This window comes from Sinocyclocheilus anshuiensis, unplaced genomic scaffold (genome assembly GCF_001515605.1).
Source record: "Sinocyclocheilus anshuiensis isolate Anshui unplaced genomic scaffold, SAMN03320099.WGS_v1.1 scaffold1077, whole genome shotgun sequence".
NCBI lineage: Eukaryota > Metazoa > Chordata > Actinopteri > Cypriniformes > Cyprinidae > Sinocyclocheilus > Sinocyclocheilus anshuiensis.
This window is the reverse complement of record NW_015557123.1, coordinates 245,035-257,069: the sequence shown is the minus strand read 5'-3', so window position 1 is coordinate 257,069 and position 12,035 is coordinate 245,035. Positions and strand designations below refer to the sequence as shown.

Sequence of the window (12,035 nt, the reverse complement as noted above, 5' to 3'; positions counted from 1 at the left end):
ACCAATGGGAAACAAGACACATGACTAAGACAACCAATGAGAACATGACACAAAGAACAGAGGAACCAATGGCATGAAGACAAGAGGGCAAGGGAAGCATGACACAAACAGCATGAAATAATTACAAAATAAAAGACATGAAAACATGAACATGAACATGAACATGAAACAAAACCCAAACACCAAACCACACATTACACATTAATTCTATCAAGGACCAGCTTACATGTTTTTTTTTTGTTGCATTTTTTGAATTCTCATTCTTGTCAGCAAGATTTGCGCGAGTTTTATGATTTCTATGGTAATTAGAACGTTGGTATTTCAGTATTTAAAGGCCAGAAAATCACTTGCTCACTTTGTTGGTTGAAGTTTCTGAGTTTCTGATAGCAAAGTCACATACGGTTTTATCATGGGACAGCTGAATTCACATCTAAAAAAGCGCTTGATATGGAGTCTGTACACGAACCCTGTGAATACACCAACAACACAGCGGAGAACCATGCTCATCAGCTTGATGAGACGCCAGCTCCTGGTGAGACTGATGGAGGGAGAAAGAAGGCAGGGAGAGAGGAGAAAAAGAAGTGCTTCTGGAGGTGGCCGTTTGGTCTTGATGAGACTGATGGAGGGAGAAAGGAGACAGGAATAGAAGAGAAAAAGAAGTGCTTCTGGAGGTGGCCCGCTCTCGCTCTCCGCTTTCCTTGCCGCAGAACTGCAAAACGCAACCTGGTTAAGGCTGAGAAGAAGCGCAAGCGTGTGGCGGGAACATCTCGCAGACATGACAAGGGAACAGTCCCATTTATAACAAAGAACCACAGTCCCAAACACCGCTGTCATTATCACACCAAGTATCTTAGAGTGACAGTTTAGAGATCAGAAATTAAAAGACTTTAAATCACAGCATGATTGAAGAATAGCTTTCCATTTGGTGCCATTACCATTATGTGACAATTCAGTTTGAGAAACAAATCTGTTGGTTTCCATTGTTTAAAGAAGTTTAATTTAGATATCAAGTCAAAAGTGCACCTAACCACTCCAATTTCAAGATGCAGTATTTTTTATTAATATTATTTATTTTGAATTAGAAAATGTTATTCTAAAATATAAAATAAAATTTGAAAATGTATAGAACTGTATTTCATACTAACTACAACTGTTTACCTTTTAATAGGTTACATTTTGAGGTGTTATAAAATCGGTCCCAAGCTAGGTAAAGGAGGATTTGGTTTGGTGTACGCCGGGACTCGCCGCAAGGATGGACTCAAGGTTTCTTTTTTTCTTTTGGCTTACAAAACTTTGTATATTTCTTCAGGATTCATGACAGATATTGTCACTGTGCTCATGCTAACTGTTAACTCTGTTTTATTGTTCAGGTTGCTGTGAAATTTTCATTGAAGCCACCAAACATGCCATATATCACAGTGGTGAGTAGGCTGTGCTCTCTGTGTCATTGCTTCTCAGTCTCTGTTTTCAATTTATAACATCTTATATTCATGTTCATCACAGACTACAAATGATTTGTGAACTGTTTTGATTTGTGGACTAAGGGCAGTGTTGGGCGAGTTATGTAATCAGATTACTTTTTTCAAGTAACTAGTAAAGTAACGCATTACTTTTTAATTTACAAGAGAATATCTGAGTTACTTTTTCAAATAAGTAACGCAAGTTACTCTTTTTTTTCCAATTTATTGATCGACAGCTCTCCTGTCCCCATGTTGAGAGAAATCAGAAGATGTTACTGTAGTTCTAAAATAAATATAAATATGCATTAATTCATCTCACTCACAAAAAAAAACACAGATTCAGTATTCCTCAAAATGAATACAAATAATGCAACTCAGAATATGACGCAAACCTGCAATAATTAAATGTTAAACAACACAAATATCCTTTATGTATTTAATCCCATTCTATTAACCAATGTCTTTGCTTCTGACCTTTGATGATCCAGTTCAACCATACTAATAAGCAAAAAGTACTCTAGACAAACATTTGTGTCTTTTTTTATTGATGTGTGTTGAAATTTCTTCTTCTGCATTCTACTGTACGGACGTAAATTTACTTTCCCTTCAGCCTGAGGCTTATTCATTTCACTTTTGGTGTGAAAAGGCTTTTATATTTGCTAAAAATATAACTTTTTTATTTTAAAAACAAACAAGCAAGCCCTGTCCAGATTTAAAAAGTAACGCAAAAGTAAAGTTTCCATAGAAAGTCACTAAGTAACGTAATTAGTTACTTTTTTTATGGAGTAACGCGATATTGTAATGCATTACTTTTAAAAGTAACTTTCCCCAACACTGACTAAGGGTGCGTCCAAAATCGTGTACTGTCTTGAGTAGGTACTACATTTGAATTTGAATTTACTGCACGACCGTTAAAAAAGTATGTTCTATATATAAATATGGGTAGTTTGAATGAAATTCGGACGTACTACATCCGCCATGCTGTTACTGTCACATGGCCTACCAGTATCAGTTGCGTCGCTTCACAGTCATTCATAAATCCTCTCCCGTGGCCTCATGGGATAGTAAAGTGTCCATCGAATGCGCACTTCAGAATCCGGGGGCGGAAGAAGTAGGTCATCCAGGTACTTTTCGTCCTACTCTTTTTTTGAATACTATGAATTCGGACATACTACTTGCCTCACTTACTGTTTTTCGCCAACTATATAGTAGGGAATATGCGATTTTGGATGCAGCATAAGTCTTTATTTGGGAAACCTTCGCCATCGAACCACCATGTTTTCTCTTTTAGCCTGGTCATCCCAAACGCCTCCCCTTGGAGATTGGCCTGACACTTACGGCCAATAAATGCCCCAGATCCCCTCAAATCATTAAACTGCTGGACTGGCAGGAATACACTGACCACTACATCATGGTCATGGAGCGGCCCTTGCCTTGCATGGACTTGCTTAGTTTCATGGAGCTCCACGGAGGAACCCTTAACGAGGACACGGCACGACATGTTATGCGGCAGGTCATTCGTGCTGCTAACGTTTGCTGTGAGAATGGTGTCTACCATCGGGACATCAAACCAGAGAACCTGCTGGTCAATCAGGACACCATGGAGGTGAAACTGATTCACTTCGGTTGCGGTGCTCTCATGAAAGAATCGGCCTTCAAATTCTTCTGTGGTATGTTACACAAACCGCTTTGTTAATTAGCTCACAGAAACACATCCTTCATACAGTCAGCATGCTGTGGAAATGTATTAAACATCAGACAAAATATCTTTCTTCCAGGCACAAGAGAGTACATTCCTCCAGAGTTCAAGCTTACTGGCAAATACCATGCCAAGCCGATGACAGTGTGGTCACTTGGGATCCTGCTGTTTGAAATGGTGTGCGGGGATTTTCCCACAGCCAAGGACCTGTACATGACCGCTGCCAACATCTGGACCAAACCAGGCCTGTCACAAGGTGAGATCTTCATCAAAGACGAAGGAGGACAATTTGAATTCTAAATTAGCCAAAGAAGGCCAATAGCTTCAAAGAGAGCAGGTGTGAAGTATAAGCTAATAATCAGACGTCTCTCTTGTCTTTTTGCACAGAATGCTGCAAACTGATTTGTGATTGTCTGCAGCCTATGCCAAAGAAGAGACTCACTCTGGAGAAGATGCATCTCCATGACTGGTTTAAGGTATGGAGTCCTTATAAACTAAATGGGGTTTCATTTTTGTTTCTTTCTGATTTAGTTTGATCATCAGTCATATAATCATCATAAACATGTTGCCAAAATGTGCTGTAAATTAAATGTATTTAGACAATATATGTGTAATGTGTTTGTTTCAGGTCATGGATGAAATCATGGAGAGAACATCAGAAAACGACACCTGTCACGGCCACCCTTGATTTCTGTTCTAAGTCTGCTTTCTAGGGTTGGGCCGATAGACGATGCCATCGTCCATCGCCGATGGCTGACATACATCACGATGTTAAGCTGACATCGTGATTCCTCCCACCACCCCCTCTCCCGCAATCCGCCGCATCCCAGTTCCGTGTTCGGAAAGGAAATTAAGTGTACTATGGAAACCCTAAAGGGAATAAATAGCCTACGAGATGGGAGGATAAAAAAATATTTCAATACTTTTTCTATAGGCGACTGTATATAAATTGCGGGCATCAGGGAGCCGCTATTGAAACCGCTTTTGATTGCGCGCTCTCATTTTACTTTCACTTTTGAGATTTGTGATCACAAGGACTCTATACTACGGAACAGCAGTACTTACCACACATTTGACAAGATTAGATGTTTGTCATTGGTGCTCAGGATCTGCAAATCATTCGCCATCTTCCTATCAGACATTTCTCCTTACTCTGTGTATGTGGTAAGTGAACTTTCATGTACTGTAATGCAACAGGCTACCTATAGCAAGCGGCTATCCTTTTAGTGGCTTCGTATAACACAATTGATTCACGCTTCGGGCACACCCCTAACCCCGCCCCGATGTCATCATCCATCAAGTTTCACTGTAGACATCGTCCGATGCCAATTTGGTAGACATCGCCCAACCCTACTGCTTTCCATCTGCTGGACCTACATGAGTGGCCTTTCCATCCCTCCACTCAGGCCATAGCGTCTTGTGGGGCCGCCAAGTCCTTGATTTAAAGCAGCAATATTTGCATCTGGCAGTATTGCTTGCTTGGAGATTAATATTTGTATATCATTATTATATTTATTTATTTTAAAGAGTCTCATAAATTGAGGCTCTGAAGATCAACTCTGAACCCGTTATGGCCCCACAGCTTCCTTTAATGAACTCAGGCCAAACATCTACTGTTATCTGCCATCTCTCACACTTTAAAATGAATACAATTAATAAATATCAGAGATATTTAAAAAAAAAAAAAACTGTATATCACACTCTGTTAATGTGTTCACCAGAAATTTCCCAAATCTGGCATGTTTTCTCAAACTGTCCTGTTGTTTGTGTGTACCAAGTTTTGTGATTTGGACATTGCATTCATAAAAATCTCATTAATAACCATGTGATTTTAAAGAGAAGGAACATTTAAACTGGGAATGATTCCTATGAACGGCTCCCCAGCTGCAACCAGTCATGTATGGCATGGTTGTGACTGGATTAGAAGCCTGTTTTTGCTCATTCCAGACAGATTGTAAAGTCTGTTCTGTTAGTGGTGATGATTTTTAGTCACTTTCTGCAGGTTACATTGATACACCAGTAGGTGGCAACAAGTGACTGTCTTTATGAGTCTTTCATTCACTCAATAGATTCATTCAAAAAGATTTGTTCCTCCCATTCCATCACCACTAAAAATGTGCTGATATAAATCCAAAACTGAGTGCCAGTGCTATATCGGTATATCTTTCTTAAGTGATTTCGACAGTCACATGGCAATACAGATTAAAAGTTTTACATCACAAAAGCAACTTTAATTTAAGACAGCACTTAAATGTTTGAATACTTTTATTTGAGAGGTTTCATACATGTACTCACTGTGAGCATTCAGAGCAAACATTTACAGCACTATATGAAATTCTGTTTAATGCTCAGTTATTAACATTTATAGGGTTCTGAAATTATACATCTCTTTTTTTAGTCTCAAAGCAGTAAAAACATAAGCAAACTGCCCACTTCTGACAGCCAATCTTCACAAATGTACATAGTTTTATTTTAGAAAAGAACCAAATGCAACATAAACGGGGAAATATTATTAAATCTTTCCCTATTATTAAATGCACAATGAATTGAATGTACATCTTTCTATCAAGGGGATGAAAGGAATAAACCATAATCTAACCACTTACAGACACGATGAAATGAAACACAAACAGAAGAAAAAGTATACTCAGGGCTACCAATGAGAGACTGAAAGGCTTAGTGGTCATAGTGGTTATATATATCAACCAATCTTTCTAAGAGACTGGCTAACTTCTAACTTTTTTCCATTTAAAAACATATTATACACATGTTTGGTCATGTAATGAATAACTGAGGCTGAAAAGCTATACCTTAAAAGACCAAGAAATGATCTGTAAGGTATTAAGCATCCACGTCATTTATGTTTGATGGATGTTTAAATGCTTTCATCAATAAAAGAAAATAATACATCACTAGGTGAACTAGATGAATTTAGATCAACTGCATGTGAAGGAACTTTAACATATTTTTTTATGACATATTTTATGAAATATATTTTTAAGTTCAGTGCAATTCATATAGGATATGTATGGGGTTAGACTAACCATTTCAAGTGACAACCATGAGGACAATCTTGTTCATGAAGATTGCAAAGTGCTGGTTTGTCCATTTTTGCTGAATGGTAAACAAGATTAACAAGATTAGCGAATGGTTAACATGAATGCGAAGAAAGCACCAACACAGGCTACTGAAGCCAAAACATATACATGAAATGCAGTATTGTTTTCATCGCTGCATGGATTCTTTTGAAAAATCAAGGTGTATTATTCCGTGCCATCCACTGGGAGTCTGGGATGCACTCTCTGAGGTAGCCGTGAATATGACCAACAACTTAAAAGTTTTAACACAAAAACACAACATAGCACCGTTGTTGATAAACAGATAAAGAGTAAAATCTCTTTCTCCACTTCTTTTCATTCGAACACTGATATTTACCGTGGGCTCACCTTAGCCCTTCAAATGACCACTGTTGGGCATCAAGGGCAAGAAATCAAATCAGTCAGTTCATGTTTGTTTCCTTTATCCTCCTCTGCTCAGCTCATCCACTCTTCTTCCAATCGTTTCAATAAAGTCTCCTGCAGTGCATCTACAAGATCTTCATGCAGACTTGACAGCGACTGATGCGTGACCGGTACTCAACTCCCTTCAGCGTCTCCTGGGAAGGACCCTGGACGAACTGTTCGTTCTGCTCTACTGTGGTCAACCAGAAACTGTACTTGTTGGCAAAGTAGTGGCAGGTGCCGTGGGCACCGTTGCACTCGATGAAGGGGGTGGCGCGGAAATCCTCCAGACAAGAACCGGGAGACACCAATGACTGACCGCCTCCTTCTGCACCTGCGGCTGTGTGCTGAAGGACAAACATAAATGTTATAAAGTTATACAGTATGTAGGTAGTTTTAACATTGTCAAAATAAAACGTCCTTTACTGCATCTTTGAGGAGACTAGAAAGTAAGATTTTCCAAAAATATCAAAATCATTCAAAATTTATGAACATTTAAAATTAATTTAAAATAATTATATTCAATTATTTATAGTAAATAGCTTACATACATATAAAACTTCATTTATAAACTGTCAACATATCTTTTATTGTATTAACTGTCAAGCGTTTGAACATTATTTTATACAGATGAGTGAACATGTACTACATTAGCTGTGTCTCATTTCGAAGGCTGCGCCCTCCAGAGGTCACATTCGAAGGCTGCATACCTCATCGAGGCTGTCTCATTTCAGAAAAGAAGTAGGACACTCCGAATGCGACCTTCTTTCACAGGAATTCGGAGGATGCATGAAGTGTATCCTTCGCTGCTACAGATAACTCACAATTCTTTGCGTCGCTGTAAACAACCGTCGTTTATTTGAAAAAAAAAAAATGGCGGCGCCAGCAGATGTAACGTTACACACAAGCGAAGATGTGGTGTTTAAATGTAAGTATTTTCAAGTTTTTCTTTTAAGTTGTATTACCTCAGTTGGTAGATGTGGTAAACAGGATTACAAGTGTTTAGTGGTTTTTAAATGATGAGAATAGTACTTTCCTAGCAAGGCGAGAAATTATTAAAGGGGTCATATGATGCTATTTTAAAGATCATTATTTTGTGTATTTGGTGTAACAGAATATGTTGACATGCTTTAATGGTCAAAAAACATTATTTTTCAAATACTGTACTGCACCAAGAGCTTGTAACACTCCAAAGAGAAAGGAAAACTTGAAATCGCATCATATGACCCCTTTAATTTGTTTAACCCTCTGGTATTGTACATTTAACTAGCATGAGAGCACAACGATGCTATAAATGTGTTGGCATAGCAATGTGATACATCCTTTTTGTTGTCTCGTGTAATTCTAGGTTGAGGATACTCCGTATACGTATCCTTCAGAGAATGTGACCTCCAGAGGACGCAGCCTTCTAAATGAGACACAGCTATAGTAAGCTCAGTTGATCTGAATCTGCAGTGATGTGTGATTGTGCATGTGCATTCAGGTATAACTCAATTGTACCATAAGGAAGGAGTAACCAATCCACAGACTTCTCCAACCCTGAGGGCAGATCGGTATGCTGAGATCCTGGCTATGGATAGCAATTGCTTGAGATGGAGCCTCACACACTGAGCAGCGGCTAATGTATTGAGATATCTGCTGTTCTGCCACAGGCATCATGGGAATGGGTGCTGTGGTGGACAGCCAATAGGATTTGTCATTGCGACTAGCGTAGTAGCAGATGTCATTGACTGTGCAGTACAGGAAGGGGATGGTGCTGAAATGCGGCAGGCAGGAGCCAGGCAATCCTGTGAGGACAAGAACATTTGAATTCAACTTTCACAACATTATCTTGAGGCAAGTCAGCTTATCAGTATATACAAGTGAACTTGTGTATATTACACAGTCCACAATAAACTGATCCACAACAATTAATATTCCAAATCTATCTATTCCAAAACAGAATGATCAAAATTTGTAAACAACTGAAAGCCCTTATAATAACAACCGTAGTGTCTCACCCAGGTCCTGGTTGTGTGCTTTCTCCTGCCCCTCCACATAGAGCAAACTGTATCCCTCCCACAGCTTGGACATGCCTTGAGGACACATGGGCACCTGGCTGGACTGACTGTGTTTCACCAAAGTATAACCGATACTGGTACTGCGCGCAGGTGGACCAGGAAGACCTTGCATTCCTGGTGAGCCACGGGTTCCTGTAGAAGATATGTCAAAGTGGAAGAATTTGAAAGGCAGTTACAGAAGGGAGGAGAGGAAATGGGTGAAAGATGTAACCCAGAAAACTGTAGTGAAATCTATTGTTACCTTACGCACTTGAAAATATGCTGTTAATGAAATTTCTACCTTATAAACAGTGTTGGGGAGTAACTAGTTACATGTAACTGAATTACGTAATTTAATTACAAAATAAATGTAACTGCAATCTGTTACAGTTAAGGTCCTTGCACACGGAGTCCGAAATTTTTGTATTCGTTTTTTTCATATTCGTCATCCTAAAAATTCGTCACGCACAGAAGCCTTGCACACTGAGTCCGATGTGAATTAATTAATCCGTTGCGAAAAAATGTGCAAAACAATACAAAATGGAGTCTTCAAACAGTGAGGATGATTTTGTTGTCCTCTCTCTTCTTAAAAAGAGAAAAAGAAACAGGAAATATTGGATCCATCATCTAATCCAAGGAGAGTGCCACCTCCTTATCAAGGAGCTGCGGGATTATCCCTGGCGATTCAAAGTTTACTTCAGGATGTCAGTGGCTCAGTTTGATGCTTTGCAAGCGATACTGGAGCCACATATTAAAAAGAAGACCACCAATTTCTGTGAACTCAGTGTGCAAGGACCTATACAGTGCTTTGTGTAGTGAGAAGAAGTGGATCAACTTGTCAGACACCATTCTGGATTTTGGCATTCGCTTGTACAGTGGCTCTGAATTGTCAAAACACTTCTCAAAATGCTTGCTATGGATGCAAAAAACTCAGAAAATCGAACCCGATCCGAATTACCTTTCAGTAAAAAGTTCTTAAAATAACTTTTTTTTCTTAGTGTGAAGAACATTTTAATAATCTAAAGAACCTTTTTCCACTGTAACAACTTTTTATGCAATGGAAAGTTTCCATGGATGTTAAAGGTTCTTCATGGAACCATCAACACCAATAAAGACATTTTATTTTGAAGAGTAAAGGTCCTTGCACCGAGTCTGAAATTTTCGTATGCGTTTTTTCATTTATTTTTTTTTCGTATTTGTGATCCTTTCCTATCAAAATGCTTACTATGGATGCAAAAACACAGAAAATCGAACCTGATCCGAATTTTTTTTATGACAGACGAAAGTTTCGGAGGCAGTGTGTAAACGTGATTGACACAACGTGAGATCGTATTTATCTTTTAACGTGTGAAAATTTCATACTCGGTGTGCAAGGGCCTTTACTGAGAAAAAATTTGTAATTAAATTACAGTTACTTATGAAAATGTTAACGATTACAAAGGGGGTTACATCTGAAACATCTGAATATTTTCACACACATTCAGATTTGATTGATTTCTTTCCCAAATTGCATTGACTGCTTTAAAATGAGACACCAATGTTTCAGGAGTTTAGGACACAATAGGACACGCTAATTCAATAACTGTTTTATTTCCTATTTGGGTTTATGTATATACTTTCTTTTTTTAAGATTAACTTTTTTCCAAGGCATTGTTAGAGGCCTGTGTTTCCTGTCATAGCTATGCAAGGATTTGATTTCAAAAACAGTATCATAACTATTAAACTATTTCTTATGATTGTAAATCAGTATTTAACCTCAGAACAATCTCAAAGTAAAAAGAGTTGCTAAAAATCTGATTTTGAGGTGGCTGTGCTTTAAAATTAAATTAATATAATCTAAATTCAAGTGATGAAGGATTTTGAAAGTCTGACAGTAATCAGTATTGAGTCCCACTGTAAGGTTAACCCTGCCGTCTTTAAATGTTTCAAAATGATTAACAGTTGAAAACATTTGTTAGAAATTTAGAAAAGTAACCAAAAAGTAATGAAATGTAATCAGTTGCATTACTTTAATAAAGCAATTAAAATATTTACACTACTTATTACATTTTAAATAGGGTAACTTGTAATCTGTAACCTATTACAATCCCAAAGTAACCTTCCCAACACTGCTTATAAATATTCAGTTAATGAAATGTCTACCTAATCTGACCACTAAAATTACTTCTGCGGGTGTATCCTATGTGATTACAGTGATTAAATAATATGATTTGATAGAAAATAATAAAAATAATTTAGCTGTTACCACATAAAGCACATGAGTGCAGAATAACCGATCAAAAGTAATACACTAGATTAATGTTTCTCATCTGGTTTTGCTTTAGAATCCAAATTTTAAACTAGAAATCAAGTGGCACAAGACAAGGTCAAAAATGTCTATCGCACAAAAATGTTTATTACAAAAAAAAGCTTATTGCAAAAAATTTAAACATATTGCAAAAATTCAAACATTTGGGGTGTGTTGTTTTGAAAGAAGTCTCTAATGCTCACCAAGGCTGCATTTATTTGATCAAAAATACAATTAAAAATGGTCATATGAAATTATTAAAATCAGTACAAATGTTGTGTTGGTGCTCAAGAAACATTTATCATTATTATGCTGAAAACAGTTGCTGCTTAATATTTTTCTGGAACCCATGATGCATTCAGGGTTCTTTGATGAATAGAAAGTAAAAAAAAAACAAAACAGCATTTATTTGAAATATAAATCTTCTGTTTTATTATAAATGTCTTTATCACTTTTAATCAATTTAATGCATCCTTGCTGAATAAAAGTTTCTTTCTAATAATTTCTGAATAAATAATAATTTTAATGAAGTTTGATGGCTCACACAGCTTTTTATATGGTTATATGGTTAGTATTTTGTTGTATTATTTAAATAAATTTCTCTCTCTCTCTCTCTCTCTCTCTACATATATATATATATATATATATACACAGTCGTGGTCATAATTATTGGCACCCTTGGTAAATATGATCAAAGAAGGCTGTGAAAATAAATCTGCATTGTTAATCATTTTGATCTTTTATTTAAAAAAAATCACATAAATCTAACCTTTCACTGAACTAAAACAATTGAAAATAGGGGGAAATCTCATTATGAAATAAATGTTTTTCTCAAATACACGTTGGACACAATTATTGGCACCCCTAGAAATTATTATGAGTAAAATGTCTGTGAAGTATATTTCCATTCATACAGTATTTACAGTTTTGAGCATACCAGGGTGATTATGAACATGAAATTATTCAGCCATGGCTTCCTGTTTCACAGGAATATAAATAGGAGGGAAAACAAAGGCCAAATTCCCTTAATCATCCATCACAATGAGAAAA

The 12,035-nt window shown here is 37.2% G+C and overlaps 2 protein-coding genes across 5 annotated transcripts in view; one reads left to right on the top strand and one right to left on the bottom strand.

Moving 5' to 3' along the window:
* The first annotated feature begins 447 nt into the window (after positions 1 to 447).
* On the top strand, positions 448 to 3,847 carry LOC107677832 (serine/threonine-protein kinase pim-2-like). Its single transcript, XM_016472871.1, has 7 exons — positions 448 to 814; positions 1,169 to 1,263; positions 1,371 to 1,421; positions 2,752 to 3,130; positions 3,239 to 3,415; positions 3,547 to 3,635; positions 3,788 to 3,847. The coding sequence occupies exons 1-7, from the start codon at positions 448 to 450 to the stop codon at positions 3,845 to 3,847; spliced, it is 1,218 nt and encodes a 405-aa protein (XP_016328357.1).
* Positions 3,848 to 6,164: 2,317 nt separating this feature from the next.
* LOC107677838 (collagen alpha-6(IV) chain-like) overlaps positions 6,165 to 12,035 on the bottom strand; it is a 127,665-nt gene continuing 121,794 nt past the window's right edge. For all 4 annotated transcript variants that reach the window (XM_016472884.1, XM_016472883.1, XM_016472885.1 and 1 more), the window contains 3 exons: positions 8,660 to 8,851; positions 8,160 to 8,446; positions 6,165 to 7,006 (listed from right to left, as the gene is read on the bottom strand). In XM_016472884.1, coding sequence (XP_016328370.1) covers positions 6,746 to 7,006; positions 8,160 to 8,446; positions 8,660 to 8,851 — 740 coding nt within the window. In that variant the 3' untranslated portion in view covers positions 6,165 to 6,745. The remainder of the gene's footprint in view (positions 7,007 to 8,159; positions 8,447 to 8,659; positions 8,852 to 12,035) is intronic.